At 44.9% G+C, this 17,446-nt stretch overlaps 3 protein-coding genes, 1 long non-coding RNA gene and 1 other non-coding gene across 6 annotated transcripts; 2 read left to right on the top strand and 3 right to left on the bottom strand.

Annotated features, from left to right (window-relative positions):
- Positions 1 to 866: 866 nt before the first annotated feature.
- Positions 867 to 3,087, bottom strand: LOC115678853 (homeobox-leucine zipper protein HAT5-like). Its single transcript, XM_030602320.2, has 3 exons — positions 2,544 to 3,087; positions 1,750 to 2,144; positions 867 to 1,574 (listed from the first exon to the last, which is right to left on the bottom strand). Exons 1-3 carry the CDS (start codon positions 2,653 to 2,655, stop codon positions 1,137 to 1,139), a joined length of 945 nt encoding a protein of 314 aa, XP_030458180.1. The 5' UTR covers positions 2,656 to 3,087; the 3' UTR covers positions 867 to 1,136.
- Positions 3,088 to 8,902: 5,815 nt separating this feature from the next.
- LOC130140263 (uncharacterized) lies at positions 8,903 to 13,180 on the bottom strand. Its single transcript, XR_008818303.1, has 6 exons — positions 13,041 to 13,180; positions 12,585 to 12,942; positions 11,182 to 11,918; positions 10,161 to 10,416; positions 9,799 to 9,969; positions 8,903 to 9,143 (listed from the first exon to the last, which is right to left on the bottom strand). It is a non-coding gene; the product is annotated as an uncharacterized LOC130140263 (long non-coding RNA).
- Positions 10,813 to 14,037, top strand: LOC115678723 (protein NRT1/ PTR FAMILY 4.6-like). 2 transcript variants are annotated; one of them, XM_030602137.2, is made up of 5 exons: positions 10,813 to 10,996; positions 11,130 to 11,232; positions 11,427 to 11,644; positions 12,551 to 12,991; positions 13,081 to 14,037. In XM_030602137.2, exons 1-5 carry the CDS (start codon positions 10,979 to 10,981, stop codon positions 14,026 to 14,028), a joined length of 1,728 nt encoding a protein of 575 aa, XP_030457997.2. In that variant the 5' UTR covers positions 10,813 to 10,978; the 3' UTR covers positions 14,029 to 14,037. The 2 variants fall into 2 exon arrangements, with proteins under 2 accessions (XP_030457997.2, XP_056175226.1); XM_056319251.1 differs by having other exon boundaries at positions 10,978 to 10,996; positions 11,135 to 11,232.
- A 711-nt stretch (positions 14,038 to 14,748) lies between these two features.
- TRNAA-AGC (transfer RNA alanine (anticodon AGC)) lies at positions 14,749 to 14,821 on the top strand. Its single transcript has one exon. It is a non-coding gene; the product is annotated as a tRNA-Ala (tRNA).
- A 284-nt stretch (positions 14,822 to 15,105) lies between these two features.
- Positions 15,106 to 16,163, bottom strand: LOC115678751 (uncharacterized). The gene is made up of 2 exons (XM_030602173.2): positions 15,811 to 16,163; positions 15,106 to 15,712 (listed from the first exon to the last, which is right to left on the bottom strand). Exons 1-2 carry the CDS (start codon positions 15,925 to 15,927, stop codon positions 15,269 to 15,271), a joined length of 561 nt encoding a protein of 186 aa, XP_030458033.1. The 5' UTR covers positions 15,928 to 16,163; the 3' UTR covers positions 15,106 to 15,268.
- Between the last annotated feature and the right edge of the window lie 1,283 nt (positions 16,164 to 17,446).

The raw sequence follows: 17,446 nt of genomic DNA, 5'->3' as shown, positions 1-17,446 counted from the left end.
ATTTTTTGTGGTCAAAAAATTTGTTTATGGTAAATTTGTCACAGGTGTACCAGTTTGGCGTTTTTCGTGATATTAACCTAAAAAATATTTTCCAAAAAATGATTGATTTTATTGTTTGCAAAAATAAATCGAAGAAAATTATTTTCATCGTCTACAAAAACATTTAGACATATATTATTGTCGATAATGATAATATTTTTTATTAATTAATTATTTCAACCGATCAATTCTAGAAAAATATTTTCTAGATCATTTAACCAGATCATTTATTTTTTTGCGAAATAAATGGAGCCTGCAAGCTTAGTTTCTAAAGGTGCATGATGTCCTGAATCAGTGACAGTATTGACCAAGCAAAACGTTGGCAGCCTCTTTTCCAATCTCCCATTCTCCATTGTCTTCATGACAAACTTGCTTCTTCCTCTCTATTCATCAGAAATTGGACGACAAGCAATTATGATCAGCAAAGTCAACTCTTGTTCTTTGGAAAAAGTTTCCTCGACAGTGCCTGCCACTGAGAAAGGATCAAAATCTGCAAAGGGTTGTCGGCTCAGGAGAGCTTGAAAACATCTGCATATTTGCTTATTGAAAGAAACATTCACCACTGAGATTGAACAGCTTCATCACATCATGCTGATAAGCCGATGGAAGAGAAACTCTTCCCTTTTTAAGACTGATTAAGGATGTGGGTCATCCCGTATGCGCCTCTCAGCTGTCGAGTTCGGTCCCTCGCACCACCAATTCGACCGTGCGAGCTCCGGTTCTCGAGTTAGTTTCCGGAGCACGAAGGTCTCTCTATTTCCACGTTCCGTTCCCGTTGCAGGAGCTCCAGGATGAATTTACAGATCACAGTAAAAACTCCATTAATCTAGCAGAGGCAACATGCTCAACATTCTATTGATAAACAAGGTTTCATTATTTAGTTTACACAGAAAGCAGAAGATCCCATTTGAGGGGGAATCCCCAAGAAAACAAAACCTAAGACAAGGAAACCACCACAGGTTTGAAATTTCCTGAGAAAACTCACTACAGCATTTGGACAGATGCTAGCTATTGATGGGGCTTATTGCATGCTTATAGCGTGTCCCCTCATATGATACAAGAAACAAAGGAGTGACGGGAGGACATCGAAGGCGCCCTCAGTATGACCAAAACCAAAAGGCGGGATCTTCAGCATGGAATCCAAAGTTACACGAATTTGCGGGCGGGACGGCGTAATCAGCATTTTCGAGCTTTGGATAATTGCGCGTGGGCAAAAGGCTCCTGCTCAAATTATCTTCTTCATCTTGAGAAAGATCCGACTGGTCAGGTTCGAAAGCATAGGAAGAATCGCCGGGCTCCAAGAGCGAAGAGCGGCCAGCGTCAGTGTAATGCGGACTTTCAGAATCGAGCATGTCACTCTTGACTGAGCAAATATCTTCGGGCCGGCATGTAGGAATAGGTACTCTAGACACTTCGTCCTCAGAGACAGAATCGGTAATGGGGTTCTGGAATGGCCCTTGAGATGATTTGCTGGACAACTCGGAACTCTCCTCCTCCTTTCCCTTGTGAGGCAGCTTGTCCGAGAGGTTAAGAACCTGGTAAAAGCATTCATCAGTTCATCAAATTTTCCAGAGCATGTAATATATAATAATACACTATCTGGACATTTTCTGGCAAGCATGAAAATGTGACCGCTGAAAGATCAACTATGAACTGATCATACAGCTAAAGCCACAGTTTTTAGAGGGTTTGAACTATCAAGATCCTGACCTCAGCTTTCAGATCATTCCTCTCCTTGACGAGAGTGTCATAGTCCGACTTCAAGCTGTTATAAGAAGCTTGCAAAGCTTCGTAATCCTTCTCTAGCTGCTTTGTCTTCCACCGTGCACGCCGATTCTGAAACCATATGGCCACCTGTCGCGGCTGCAATCCAAGGTCTTTTGCCAACTGGACTTTGCGATCTGGCTCGAGCTTGTTCTCTGCTTCAAAACTCTTTTCAAGAAACTGTACCTGCTCAACAGTTAGGCGCCTCTTCTTTTCAGGCTGATGGAAGTAATCCTCCAGGTCGTCATCCCCGTTTTCATCATGGTCGAATGACCGGAAAAATGGTCTGCTCAATCTGTTTCCCCTGTGAGCATCTTCGAAGCTCACCATGGCTCTTGGACCTACACCACGATACCATGTCAATGAGGTAGTGTCCCGTAAGGACCATTGACCACTAGGAACAACAGGGTCCTAATTACAACTCATTCCGAAAATAAACAGACCATTCTTCACAAGAAGCTGTACATGCTGAAGAACAGTTCTTGGGTTAATAGGGCAGTTCTTGAATATACACTGGCGGATCAGTTGCACCTGCACAGTTTTACACTAATCTATGTGTTCTATTTCACCAAATGATTGTCCACTATATGAACTCACAGTACAAAAATGAATCGAACAGACAAAGAAATCTATCCATCCACCGAAAGAAACGAACCCAAGCTCCACAAACAGAGTTTACATGAAGGTATATAAATTCCTCAAAATCGAGAGAGAGAGAGAGAGAGAGAGAGAGAGAGTACCCAGAAAAGGAGAAGACCCAGAAAGGAAAAAGGTATCAGAAGAAGAAAGAGGAGGGACCCTCTGGTTCTGAAGCAGAGTCGTGATAGCTGAAGCCGAAGCACCGCCCGCCATCAGCAAAGGTTGCAAGCAAATAAAGAAGGACAAAAAAGGGTGGTTCTTGGTCAAAGTCTCTCGCTCAAGCTGCTTCCATGAAAGCGGTTTCTTCAGGCGATCAGCTTTCTCGATTTTCTTTCTCTTTGCGGTCTCTGTTGAGGTGGAGAATCTAAGGCTTGTGGCGGAAGAAGCTGGTGATGATGATCTCTGTGATGTGAGAAGTGTGGGAACACCGGCTGCACACACCCATCACTCAGAGGGACACAGGAGCAAGAATTGAACTGATCTCAAGCTGTTGGAGAGAGGGAGAGAGCTTTGGGTTGTGGGGGTTGGTTGGTCCTGAAAGGGCGATGGAACTTGGTGCAGACTGCAGAAGGGGAGAATAACAAAAGAGCTCCTTCCTTTTCTCTCTTTATAGGAAGAAGGAGAAGAAAGAGAGACTTTTTCTTGATTCTTGATGGGGGTTAATATAGTTTCTCGCCTTTTTCTTATTCTCCTGGCCAGTGGAGAGTAGGGATGCGCAAAAAAATAAACGGGAACCGTCCTGATCGCCTCCGATCGCTCGGAACCGGACCGGTGGTTCCTAAAAAAATCGGTCCAATTTTCGATTCTAATTTTTGAGAATCGGTGGGTACCAGTCCAGTTCCCTATTTTAGGTATGAAACCGTCCGCTTACCCGAACCAAATCGATAATATAATATATAATATAATATATTTCTTTAATATTTATTTTTTTTTTAAATCATAAATCTCTAAATTAAACCTAACTCGCTCGACGCTCACAGCTTCACATTGAGCTAAGAAATACCTTCTTTCGTTTTTGCCCCACGCTCACTCTCACTCTCACTCTCTCGCTCTTCTCAGTCGATGCTCGTCTCACCGTCTCCAACTCTCCATCTCCGTCTTTCTGTCTCCACCCTTGACTAATGGGACCGATTCCATAGACCCACCTGGAAACCGGACCGGACCGCCGATCCGATTTTCGGGTGGATTCATGGAAATAACGAGCAATTCCCAATTCCAATTTTTGGGAACCGGTCCTTAATGGGCGGTTCCCGATTCTAAGGTTGGAATCGCCCACCCGGACCATGCTTACCCCTAGTGGAGAGTGAGGTTCTGTGTTTACTATGATGCCCTTGTTTAGTCTTTGTGCAAACTACAAACATTAGAACTTACAAGCATAACCTTATTTATATGTATTTATTTTAACGTATTGGTGCCCGCATTTCTCGTACTCTCTGATTCCCTCTTGTAAAGGAATACCCTCTTGTTATTTTACTTCGCGGTGACCTCGAAATTCAGACGAGAACCAAGATGGAACCTTTTAAGGACCTACACAGGTCCAGCATGACCTTATTTATATGTATGCTTTTATTTATGCAAAGGTAATTACAAAATACCAGAAGATTATATCGATTTTGTATATTTGGTACTCAGGACTCGTTCACGCCCTATCAAGCAAGGGATTCTTCGTCGGTTAAAAAGGAGTTGCTATCATCCACTTCTTTATAAACTTTCTTCACAGCTCAAGGTCGGTTACATAGGAGTCTCTAATTCGACCGGTGAGAATTAAAGAATCACGCGTTCATTTCATTATACTACCAACGAGTCATCGACACGATATCCCGTGCCTGTTGGTACCTTTGTCACGATACTCCGGTAAGGAAAACCTCGCTGTAAATACGATACCAAACAGACAGGAACCCTGACGAGAGGTTTTCTCGGATATGGCGAGAGAAAATCGGAAGATGGACCGACGATGCGCCGGTGGAAGAAAGCACCCAAAAACAACGTTTGGATTCCAAAAAAATTCACATTTCACTGAGACGGGCAAAACCACCCCACTTTCCTCGTATAGCCGAAGCAAAATCGAATTTTGCTCTCCTAGTGTGTGGGTCGATGCGTGAAAGTGCGTGGAACATGACACGAGGGGCCTCTTTGCAAGGACCCAACCACAAAGTGGGCAAACGGGTAAATTCAATGAATTTGGCAGAGAGGTAGATGTAGAGGAAGAAAACAAAACGCCCCCCCCAAAAAAATAATAAAATGTATATAAAAAAAAAACGAGAATCCTGTCCAATCAGTCGCTATTGAAGGAAGGAGCGGGTGGCAAGGCTCCCCCTTAATATAAAAACCAAATTTACTTTTTCAAAATTTAATTGAAAAATGTCAATAAAAAATTATTTTTTTTGGTATTTAGTGGCGCTTGGGATATAAAATCATAGGGGGGAAGAGAGAGAGAGAGTGAGAGGGGCGAGTCGGGGGTGGACAGGTGACTCACCCGCCGTTTGACCTGGCGATTGCCGCCACCATCCCCCCAACTCAGCGGGCCTCCGGGGGGGCCCGCCGCAGGGCCACGTCGGCGCGCCCCGGGCGGGCCCCGCTGCGCGTCCCTCTCCCTATCTCTCTCTTACTTGGCTCGTCGTGGGGGAGGAAAGTGACGCGAGACGACTCGATCCAAATTTGGAACATGCGAGTTGGCCATTTATCAATGGGACGGGAGACGAGGCCAAGGCTGGTCCCTCCACGCCTTGGCCTCCACCCGCTTATCGCCGTCTGTCCACTCCCCACCACCATTGGATCGCTTCCATGATATTTGATTCCTAATTTCGCGGGGTTGGAATAAGATGCGGCGCGAAATTTGGACAAACAGATCATATTCAATGGCGTCGCGGGGGTTGTGCCTCATAACCTATGTCGGCGCGCCCGTGTTGCGTGCACGTGTTTGCTCGTCGATGGCCCAGCCGACTCCGTAGGATTTCCGCGGTTTAGAGTACGACAAGATTCCCGTTCAAGGGTAAATTGTCCAAAAAATCTTGAACATATTGCATTTTTGCCAATTCAATTTTAAACCTTTTTAATTTTACCAATTGAATCATAAACCTTTTCGAGCGAGATCATGCTCGCCTGTCGTGACATATAAGACGGTTGTTGTCCATGTCAACGATTTTCGATCAAAATTGGATCGATAACTCAATTGGCAAGATTAAAAGATTCAGTACCAAATTGGTAAAAGTATAATAGGTTTAAGACTTTTTGGACAATTCTACTCATGGACCTGTGTGCCCGTTCTACTTGCATGTGCCCACTTGCTCCATAGGATTTCTCGGTTCATTGTTCAACAGAGATCTCTCTTCTAAGGAAAATTGTCTAAAAAGTCCGAAATCTATGAACATTTTAATTTTGCCAATTGAGTCATAAACCTTTTCAGAGAAAGTCACCCTCGCCTGCCGCGTCACGTAGGGCCTCCACGTCAGCGATTTCCGGTAGAAATTGGATGGTTTGACTCGATTGGCAAAACGTGAAAAGGTTTAGGACTCAATTGACAAAATCAAAAGGGTTCAAAATCAAATTGGCAAAAGTGCAATAAGTTTAAGACTTTTTGAACATTCTCCTCAATTTTATGTCCATAACGTCCCGATCGGCGTATACGTCATCCTTTCGGGTTTCTTCGAACGCAAGGATCTCTGGTTTGATTTTCGCCTCGGAGGAAAAGGAAACGTAGCATAGGTAAGATGCTTTTGAGTGTTCCCAATCGCAAACATTTTGGGTCAAAAATGGCGTCCGCAAGCAAAGAGGAAGTGTGCTGAAGAGACAGACTTTGGTAGGTGCGATTGTTCTCGTACTAGGGAAAGACATGGCGAACATAAATTGCTCTTCACTAGATACGAGGAGCTAAAGCGCCACATAAAAAACGTGGGGAATTCTCGAAAAGCTATCGACTTATCCAAATTTAATAGATCGAGTCAATCCCACGGTCCAACGACACATGAAAAAAAAAAAACCTAAACTCGTATAGCGACTCGCCAGAGAACAGGATAACTTGGATTACTATCGAATTTGTCGGCGTCTGACATGTGAAATACGATGCTTCCAATTTGAGCTCGACAATATCTCGAGGAGTTCATACGACGACTAGAGAGATGATGACTCGTTTTGGGACACCGTTGGCGACGTGAAAATGCGAACCGATCAGCCACGCGAACTCTTTGGAGTGGTGTGAATGAATGGTCGATTGTGTACGTGCGACGGTCACGGGTCCAATTCGAGTTCGGCGGTATCTCGATGGGTTCACACGACGGCCAAGGAGACAATTTCGTTTCAGGACGCGGTTGGCGATGCGAGAACGCAAACCGATTGGAGTGATGCGAATGAATGGTCGACTGTGTAAGCGCGACGACAGTCACGGTCGCTTTCGTACATAGCCTATGAACGACGTACCGTCTTGTCCCTAACGTGTACTAAACAGCGATGATCTTAGGAAGGCCCAATAGGGATGAGAACAGCTATGTATTGGGCCTGATGTGATCCACAGAAGGCCCAAATTCTCGTCCGCGAGGCCCAATACGAAAATCCTAGAGTACTATGAAATGTGCAAGTGTGGTCTTCAATGTCCCGATTCTACAAATCTCTTTCCACAGGTTCTAAATGAAAATACAGCCTACCTCAATTGATTGGCACCGGCATGACAGTGAGGCCGGCAATGCCAAACACGACCCGTTTGCACGACACGTACGAGACGCGAGGCGAAACTCAACTTCCAAAGAGAAAATTCGAATAGGATGCGACACGATAAGTCTAACTTTATATGTTGACACCAATTGACACTAATTAATACGTTTTCATCATAATTATACTATTTGACATGTAGAATCAAAATCAAGATGCTTTAGATGGATACGATCCGAAAGCACGATTATGACATTCTAACGAGATTGGTCGTGACACAGAGACCAAAACCAAGCCTGGCTCAATATCTCCATCGATTTTTTGCATCATTTTTTTTTTGCCAATACAGTCCTCTAAGTACTCCATTCTTGTTTTTAGGGCGGGAATGACAACATTTCTCGTCCCCGGCCCTATTTCTGACTAGAAATAAATAAATAAATCGATTTCTCTTTCCCGGACAAGCTTCTGAGCAAAAAGTAGAGTTTGATAACGACACAAAATTTCTGTTCGCGGAATAGAAATTCGTTCGATAAGTTATTCTTAAATTTCTGTTTCCGACGGCTGGCTGGAGGCGGGTGGGTGGCGAGCGGCGGCGGGCGGCGATGGGTGGGCGGGGAGCGGCGGTGGGTGGCGGGCGGACGGCGAGCGGTGGTGGGCTGCGGCGCGCAAGCGATGAGCATCGACGGGCGGTGGCGGATGGTCGGTGAGCGGAGGCGGGTGGGCGGGAACGAGTGGGAGGCGGCGAACAGCAACGGACGGCCGGCGAGCGACAACAGGCGGCGGCGGCAGACGGCTGGTGTTGGGCGGCATGCGGCGAGTGGGCGGCAGTGGGTGGCAAGAGTAAACAATAAAAGAAAGTTGTTATTTCTGTTTCAAATCTATTTATAGGACAAAATTTGTCCTAGAGATAAAAAAAAATTATTTTACCAAACCTATTATGGGGAACAAAAAAAATAAAAAAATAAGGAAACAAAATGATTATCATTCACTAATTAGTAATCTAGGGTTACTCTCCAAATTAGATCATATTGGTCCACTGGAGGATTCACTTGGGCTGAGCACAAGTATGGTTTCCACTCGGGAACTTGATCGAATCAGCCGGTTCTAGGCGGTTTCCGGTACTTAAAATTTTGAACCGGTGATAATCAGCCGGTTCTTGATTCCAGTTGCGAACCGAACCTCCCAAATTGCCCAAACCGGACGGTTATTTTGTTTTCTTCTTACAATTTTATTATAACAAAACAATTTTCGAAACGATCCTTATTATCACGATGGCTGAGTGGCACGTCCACTTGCAATTACAACATAAGATGTAACAAAAACTAGCTTCACATTCCCAGCAAGTTGCAGAGAAAAAAGAAAGAAAGAAATCACTGTTGGTACCTAGACCCACTTGGGAATCGCATCGGATTGATTCCAAGATCAAGTGGACCGGTTCCCAATTTGCTCGTTCAGTTCAAGACCTATCCTGAAACTGATCACTCCTAGAATTCACGGACATGTTTCCCTACAAAAAGAAGTTAGTCTTGCGCACGTGGTGATAAGAGCAAGGCGATCCGGCAGGACATAAAGATCTCTCCTTCATAGCCGAGAGCCGATGACATGATAATCACAAGCTCAAGGAAATATCAGCTGGCTAATCTACATCAATCAATCGATGCCGGAATCCGTCCTCGGTCCCTATCTACAGCGAAAGACCTATCAAGGCCGACCATTCGGGAAGAGAACGAACACGCGAGATCAATCCTTCCGGCCACGAAAGTCGGCAGCTTTGTCGCTGCAAGAACCAATCGAGCCCGGACCTCCGGCTCGGGTCTTTTCGTGTGATTACGAAAGGCTGACCATGGCATGGCGTGGACCCCCATGCCTGTGCTGCTCAGTAGACGAAGAAGGAAAGCCCACCACAACACGTTGAGACTCCATTAGGAATCATTTAAACCGGGCGGTGCGTTTCTACCCCACCACACCACTGCACGACCAACGTTGCTGTACTGTACTCGCTACCTTATCTCTTGAGACTTTTTGATCCAACTTCTGTTCTTGTTTGGAGTAAATTCCTGACATTTGGACTCTAGAAACTTTAAAGCTGCTAAATTCTGTATAAGTATCTCAAATTTTATTTGATCACACATCAAATTCTAAGCTAAAAACAGCCATTACGTGCGCGATCCATGCAGATTCATGCGGCCGAGGATTACTGTGTAACTGGAGGGAGATATCCAATTAGAGGAGGAGAAGTGTAGTTAGCAATGGAAGTGTGATCATGTCGATTCAGCAGCATCAAAAAGCAAGCATTGGAATAATTAGTACGTCAATTGGCTATTTGAACGCTCCTATTCTTTCTTCCACTTGCCTAAAGTGCACTTAAAAGCTAGATCTGTCAACTGAGAGTGTGAGAACAACAGGTTCTCAAGCAGCCAATCAAATTGCATACATCTGAATAGAATCGCCGGCGACCCCACGGCACCTGAGACTCAACCCCACCAATTTGATTGGGAAGGTTCTAATTCCATCCTCACCAAAACAATGACAGAGACGAGCCTGAGGCCTCTGACCCTTCTTGCAATATCACTAACAAAACAAGACAAAAGTTAAGTTCTTTCCCCACTTTCTTCTTGGGTAACCTTATGGATCTTTTTACTGTTTTGTATTCTTTTATTCCTGGTTATAGTTTTGACTGCTTCAGATGAAGCACAAGAGAGAAGAACTAACCGATTTTCAATACACGCATGAGTAAATGGGAGGCGGGATAGGGACCCATCTCTTTCGGCTCACAGCCGCCCAATTTGGGAGTGCAATAAGATGATCCAGCACCAAGTTTGTCCCAATGAAATTGCATCCACATGTTTCAAGCATCAGGGGAAGGAGGGAACTACAGATAACCTGAAAGGGAAATTAAAGTACCAGTCAGGAATCCACCATAAAAAGAATAGGCCACTGAATAGATGAGTCTAGTAACAAGAAGAAGCATCTCCATGGAAAGCTCAGCAAGTGTACCGGAACAGACAAACAAAATGAGCTCAGACAGACCACGACATGGATCTGGGAACCTAAAGATTTGAAGGCAATGGTACCAGTAGACAGTAAAGAAGGCAGCCCGATTTTTAGAGCAAATCCTTATGGCCTTCAAAAATTGACTCTGAGGAATGAGGACTCTGCCATGTCGTGGAAGGCACGAGAATAGTGCAGATGATACTCGGTTGATATCTGATGTTACTTGGTTGATAAGCTTTGGAGTCTTTTGGAGCAGTTACTAACGCAGTGGCTCGAGCATCATGCTCGAGCACTACCAGAGAGGTCCATGTGAATGTGATGTGGGAGTGGGACACACTGAAAAAGCCATAAATTAGCACTATCGTCAAAAACAGCACCATGACTTGCACCTATCATCAAGCAACTTGCTCACGTAAAGTACTTCTCAACCTAAAAATCCATTTTGTTTTGATGCTTGCACAAATTGTTAATGCATCATCAACCACCAATTAACTGTAGATCGAAACTTATGAATCAAACTTAAAGATCAACACCTCTTTGACTTTGAACTCGAGGTATCGTGTAGACAATTTGATTACATAACTGGTATGCACCACCAAACAGGCAATGCCTTTAAAACTTCAGCAGTGCATATGCAAGCAGGCACAAAGTGCAAGTACAATCCTTTAGTCAAGAAAGGAGAACAAAGAATTTGCTTGTGGGTGCATCTGTTCCTGAAGCCTTTTCTCTCTTATATCTTAAAAGTAAAGCAAATAGAAGCAGCGGCACGAATAATAAGGTGTCATTTTCTCAGAGTCTAGATCTTTCATATCAGGTTTCACCGCCATCTCAAAGTCTATAAATACGAGCCCAACTGTCGATGCTCGAATTATAAAAAAATACTCCTCAACAAAAAGTAATGAAAGGAAGAGAAACGGTGTGTCTCCTTTCATTTCCTGTCCCTCCCTCCATCCAAAGTCCTCAAGTTCCCAACATACTTAATTCATATTCTCGGCTACTTCTTTAACGGTTATCATAACATATGCACTAAACAGTTCTTCAATTATCAGGGCAGTATGCAACAGAACGAATTGGAAGGTTATGTAGATTGGAGGAACAGACCTGCACTCATAGATCGTCATGGAGGCATGGTGGCGGCCTTCTTTGTCTTGGGTAAGCTGTCAACTAACTATTGAGAGCTCATTTTCCATGATTCTTTCAAGGGTTGCAGAAATTACCAGAAAACCTCTCTCTCAACACCCCCCCCTCCAAAAAAGAAAAAAAAAGAAAAGAGGAAATAAAAAGATTATCTCATCCTGTTTATCAAGAGTATAACAGGACTTGTATTGTTTATTTGAGGAACTTAGTTGTGGAGGTGCTGGAGAATTTAGCATACCTGGCTAATGCAAGCAACCTTGTGGTCTACCTGACAAAATTCATGCATTATTCGCCCTCCAACTCCGCCAATATCGTTACCAATTTCATGGGAACAACTTTTCTCCTCGCTCTCCTTGGTGGCTTTCTAGCAGATGCTTACATCACAACCTACAGAATATATCTGATGAGCGCTGCAATAGAGTTCATGGTAAGCTTCTACCAAAACTTCTCATGCTTCTCTTTTTCCACTAATGGATTTCACCAGTTTCTTCAGATATCCTCTTATAGCATTCTTTTGTGGTTGATGAGCCATGACAAGGCGTTAGATGATAATCAATCCCCATCAACTATCTTCACCAGGGTGTGAGAGAAACCATTAGAACTCATCATATTGTAAATAGTCCTGAAAATCCTGTGAAGATGCACCAGATGCAGACTGACATCATCTGATGCGAAGAACATGCAGACACTCAATGCTGGTCCTGAGCCAAAGAAATTCGCCAATTTTTAAAAACACAATGGTGTTAGGAATGTAGAACCACTTAACTATATCCCTGCTATTTTCAACTGGACGTCCATGTCTCTATGGACATAACATTCAAATAGAAAAAGAAAGGAGAGAAGCTCAACCGTGACATGGAACCGCAAATGAAGATGAAGAAGGTCACTAATCTCCATCACTATGTCCAGAATGATGTTTCTTACCAACATACGGGGGCACTTCTTTCATCATTGTAATAACCAAAAGGATCGGGAAATGGTAAAAATGACCATTTCCTTTGGCCATAGTGCCATAGAGTATGACAAAGCAACTAAAAGGAAGAATCTACGTTCATCTCTATGCTCAAGGCACAGGAAAGTGATTCCCTCTGATTCTTAGACTCCAACTAAGGGGTTCCCATGGCAATTCCAGAATCCTAAGTTGCTATGTGCGTATGGTGGCCAAAAGAAGAATCTACTTTCATCGTTGTGCTCTGTACCCTAACTATGAAACTCTATTGCTGCAGGACTTTCTGACTAGTTTAATGTTATCTAATGTTTTATTGATTATTGACAGCAAAAAAGAGTTTGATGTTATCACAATCAAAATCTTACTAGTGTTGAAATAGCACAGGGGTTGCTAGTTCTCACGATTCAAGCTCACATACCTTCATTAAAACCACCAAGTTGTGTTTCAGCTGGCGCCCATTCTCCGTGTCAAGGACTTGGTGGTCCAAAAGCAGTGATGTTGTTTGCAGGCCTCTATCTGGTAGCTTTTGGAGTTGGCGGGATAAAAGGCTCACTACCTCCACACGGGGCTGAGCAATTCGATGAGACTACCCCAGAAGGCAGGAAGCAGAGATCAGCCTTTTTCAACTATTACATTTTCTGCCTCGCTTGTGGGGCTTTGATGGCTGTCACGTTTGTGGTTTGGATTGAAGATAACATAGGCTGGCAGTGGGGCTTTGGGATATCGGCTGCAACAATTCTGATCTCCATCCCAGTCTTCCTCCTCGGTTCTTCTACCTATCTGGTAAAAACACCCACAGGAAGCCCCATCACAACCATGTTCAAGGTAATAATAAATCTTTACAACAGTAAAAGTTACGGACTACATGCCTCACATTGAGAATGACAAACCATTTTTTTCCTGGCGTCCAATAGGTGCTGGCAGCATCGATCTTTAACACTTGCAAATCTAGGAAACCATCAAAAGCTGTAGTGAGGATGGCAACAAGCCCATCTCATAGCGAGCCAGAGGATGTAGAAGCCAAAGGAAAGGAGCCAAGTCAGACCCTGACAGTACATCTTGGATTCCTAAACAGAGCAGCGATAGAAAATCCCAGCTACCCAATGCTCCAATGCACCGTAAGTCAGGTGGAAAGCGTCAAGACGGTGATAAAGATTCTCCCCATCTTCATGTCGACTATAATTTTGAACAGCTGCCTCGCACAACTCTCAACCTTTTCAGTCCAACAAGCAGCCACGATGAATACCAAGCTAGGCTCCCTGACAGTCCCGCCGGCTTCCCTCCCCATCTTCCCAGTCCTCTTCATAATGATACTAGTGCCAGTCTACAACCACCTAGTCATACCATTTGCAAGGAAAATCAATAAAACCGAACTGGGCATCACTCATCTTCAGCGCATTGGGACAGGGTTAGTTTTGTCCATTGTGGCAATGGCAGTGGCAGCTTTGGTTGAAGTCAAGAGAAAAAAATTAGCCGCAGAATCTGGGAAAATAGATTCTGCCGGACCACTACCGATCACGTTCTTGTGGATAGCACTGCAATACTTGTTCCTTGGATCGGCCGATCTTTTCACGCTGGCAGGCATGATGGAGTTCTTCTTCACAGAAACCCCGCGAAGCATGCGGTCCTTGGCCATGGCGCTCTCCTGGGCATCATTAGCCATGGGCTACTACCTCAGCTCGGCACTCATCTCCATAGTCAATAACATCACCCACATGTTTTCTCGGACACCTTGGATGTCCGGCAGCAACTTGAATCACTACCACCTGGAGGGGTTTTATTGGCTACTGTGCGTACTAAGTGGAATCAATTTCTTGCATTACCTCTTCTGGGCTACTCGCTACAGCTACAGATCGACTTAAGATACTAAACGGGAATAAATGCCGGCATCCGACTAGTACCATAGAGATATATGTCTAGCTTTCCTGGAGAGAAAAAGTCTCGGCTCTCCTTGCAGGGTCGATTAAATCTATAGCTCAGTACCAGGAATCGTGAGTTGTCGCCATTCGTCGCTCAGGGATGTTCCATCTCATTCCTTATGTATATTTGCTAGACTAATAAATGCAGTTGCATGAGATCTCTTGTTGTCTTCACATATTCCCCGATTTCATCGCTAGTAGGAAATTCGAAACCCGTCACTCAAATTGGTTCTAATGCTCCCTGACGAACTGAAACACAATAACTAGCTATAAAGAAAAGTTACACGTTCTCAGCAATCCAAACGCTCGATACCCATGACGAAATTCTCCATTAATCCGATCGATAGAGCTCAAATCCATGCGAGAGACTGCACACAAACATGATCGGCGTCGAAGTCACACTATACACTTCTGATCGCTGGAAACAAAAAACACCCGCACCCACCCGCCCGCGATACAGGTTAAGATTCTACTCAAAAGTAGGTATTTGTCTCTCGCCTCAGGCCTTTTGACTTCGGTTCTCGATGGGTCATTGCGCTCTTAAGATTAGCTCAAACATGTTCTGCAGGTAGTGAAGATGGCGGCAGTTTCCGACTTCGCGTGCTACACTCCAAATCGAATGTACGGATTTAATAAGAAATTATCCATAAGCAAGTATAAATCGGGGATGTAGCTCAGATGGTAGAGCGCTCGCTTAGCATGCGAGAGGTACGGGGATCGATACCCCGCATCTCCATCTAACTTTTTTGCTTTGGTTTCCTCGACTTTCACTTCTCATCTTCCTCGTACTAATTCGCTGCATCTTCGATCTTTCCAGCTTCACTGACATCTCAGTGATCTTTCGTTTCTCTTATGTTGTCGTTGTTGTTCAGGCGAAGTTGTCTGAGATTCTACAGCCTCATGCAGCGAAAGGGTGAAGAGATGCGCGTTCGAATCCTGCGCCAGTTCAAAGCGCACACCCTCTTGCTGCAGCTTGACCAGATTTTTTGCGGGTCGCAGTTGAATGGAGAACAGCAAGAATTGTTCAATGGCGTAAGCTCGAGCGCGGTTTGATTCGAGCTTTCTTGCTCAAGCAACTTACTTACTAGTTCTGGGCATGCAATGCAATGATCGAGAGAGAGGGGAAAAGGCTTTTAGATTTATCATCATTCTACAACGCTGGCTAACGCTAAGGGAATGAATTTCAATCGGCTTCTTGCAATCCGCCGATCACGACGGACCCCACGATCAGCCCCGCCGCCCCCACCACGAGCCCCCCCGCGACCACCGCCTGCACCGCCACGAGCCCCGCCGAGTCGTCCGGGATCAGCACCACCGCGGCGAGGGCCGCCACCAGGATGGGCAGCGCGGCGGAGGCCAGCGCCGAGGGGGACACCGCGGCGGCCCGCTCGAACAGGCTGAGCAGCCCCAGCTCCTCCGCCTTGGAGAACACCCCGAGCCTCTCGATGGAGGAGAGGGTGAGCCCCAGCCCCTCCGCCTTGGAGAGCAGGCCCGCCTTCTCCACGTTGCTCAGGACCTTGCGCTTCTCCAGCTTCTTGAACACGTCCACCTCCACCTCCTCGCTCCCTTCGAAGAAGATCCCCGCCCCGTACCACTCCTTCTTCCAGCTCTCGTCGTACTTGTTCACCTGCACGCCGCCCGTGAAGCATCAATGGCATCGGCTCGCTCTCACGGGGTCACCGGCCTCAAACGGAGAGCAGCGCAGGGCACGAGAGGGGGTTTTACCTTCTTCGGAGCCATGGCGACGACGGTCAGGGCCTTCCTGGCGGGGGACGGGGAGAGGGAGCCGCGGCGGCTGAGGCCGGAGAGGTAAGCGGCCGGCGACGGAGCAGCGACCGCCATTGGTGGTGGTGGTGGTGGTGGTTCAGCGGATCACCTGCGAATTCTAGAGAGAGAGAGAGAGAGAGAGAGAGAGAGGGAGAGGGAGAGCGAGGGCGAGCTTGTGCTTGGTTGGTGGCGATGGGCTGGGGTGGGAATGTGCGGGCGAATCGGATGGTGGTGCGTTGCGCCACGTAGGACGGTGGTTTGGAGGCCGCGCAGCCAGAAATTTTCCTCCGTCTCCCTCCCCCCGTAATCTCGTTCGCGCGCCTTCCGACGCTCCCATTGGTCCCGGATTTATCCACCCTGCCTCTTTTTAAAAAAAATTCATAAATTGAAATTGAAAAAAGAAATCATCACAAAAAAAATATATATATTTTTTTTAAAAATAGTTAAATTGCGTTTATTTGGTTATATGCTTGGGAAAAAAATGGTGAAGAGGCTATTGAGTATTCTGTGCCTGGGAAAATGAGGATCGGAAATTCGATCTCCTTATTTTGGGCGTGGGTGTTTTCTCTGACCGAAAATGGTTTTCGGTTCACCGGCCGTTCTCAAATTAACCAATCACGGAAAAGTCTGAAAAACTAATTGGCCGAAATGTTTTTCAAAGAAACAAATGCCTCCTTTATATTTGAGACGTATCCTGAATAATCTATACATGTACCTCCAAAATATAAACGGAATGAAATGTCGGCCCTCTGAGCTTCTCTCAAGACAAGAAATATTTTGCAAGTTTTGCATTAACAATTAATAAAAAAAAAATGGGACAAGGGATGCTAAAAAGGGAGACCCACAAATGGCAATATTGTTAGAACATTCTATTAATGAGTGTTTTAGTTATAGAGGGAATAGAAAAAGTTAGGGGTGAGCATGGTTTCAGGATAGAACCTGGAACCTGAGAATCTGACCAGTGGGAATCTGTAGGTTCCAGGTTCCAAGGTATACAGGGTAGGTTCCAGGTTCTGAAAATTAGGGAACCTGTTTCGACGGGTAGGTTTCAGATTCTAGGTAGGTGGAACCTGAAACCTAAACAAGTTTTTTGTGTTTTTTCTTAGTCTATGTGTTTGCGTGATCCTGCGGTCTTTCATGGCGTTAGATGATGAGTGTATAATCTGGAATCACTAGTCTGAGTTTTTCATTTTATGACTTGTTAATATTTCATATTTTTTGTGTGTCTGAATATAAGTTGTGGTTAGTGGATCATAATAGTAAGTGGTAGTCATTAAATGTGATGATTCACTGCAATTGTTCAATTAATAATACATGTAGATTTGGGTAGACCCTAGAATTGACCTTGGAACCTATGATAGAGTAGGTTTCAGGTTCCAAAGAATGAGGACCGTATTCTCATAGGTAAGTTCTCAGTTCCAAGTGGAACCTGTACGGAAGATGGAATCGCTCACCCCTAATATCGATTCACGCAATGACTTCTCATTTTGATTGTATTTATTTGAACTATAATACCATGAAAACTAATCTTTTGTATTCTTTTTGGTGAATGACAAACTTGTTTAATATTATCGTGTTCGTTTTCGTTTTGTTT

The sequence above is a fragment of the Syzygium oleosum genome, unplaced genomic scaffold (genome assembly GCF_021117445.2).
Source record: "Syzygium oleosum isolate NSW1041296 unplaced genomic scaffold, Sole_v2.1 Sole_v2.17, whole genome shotgun sequence".
NCBI lineage: Eukaryota > Viridiplantae > Streptophyta > Magnoliopsida > Myrtales > Myrtaceae > Syzygium > Syzygium oleosum.
Note: the sequence above shows the minus strand (reverse complement) of the source record. Positions and strands in the feature narration are given on the sequence as shown.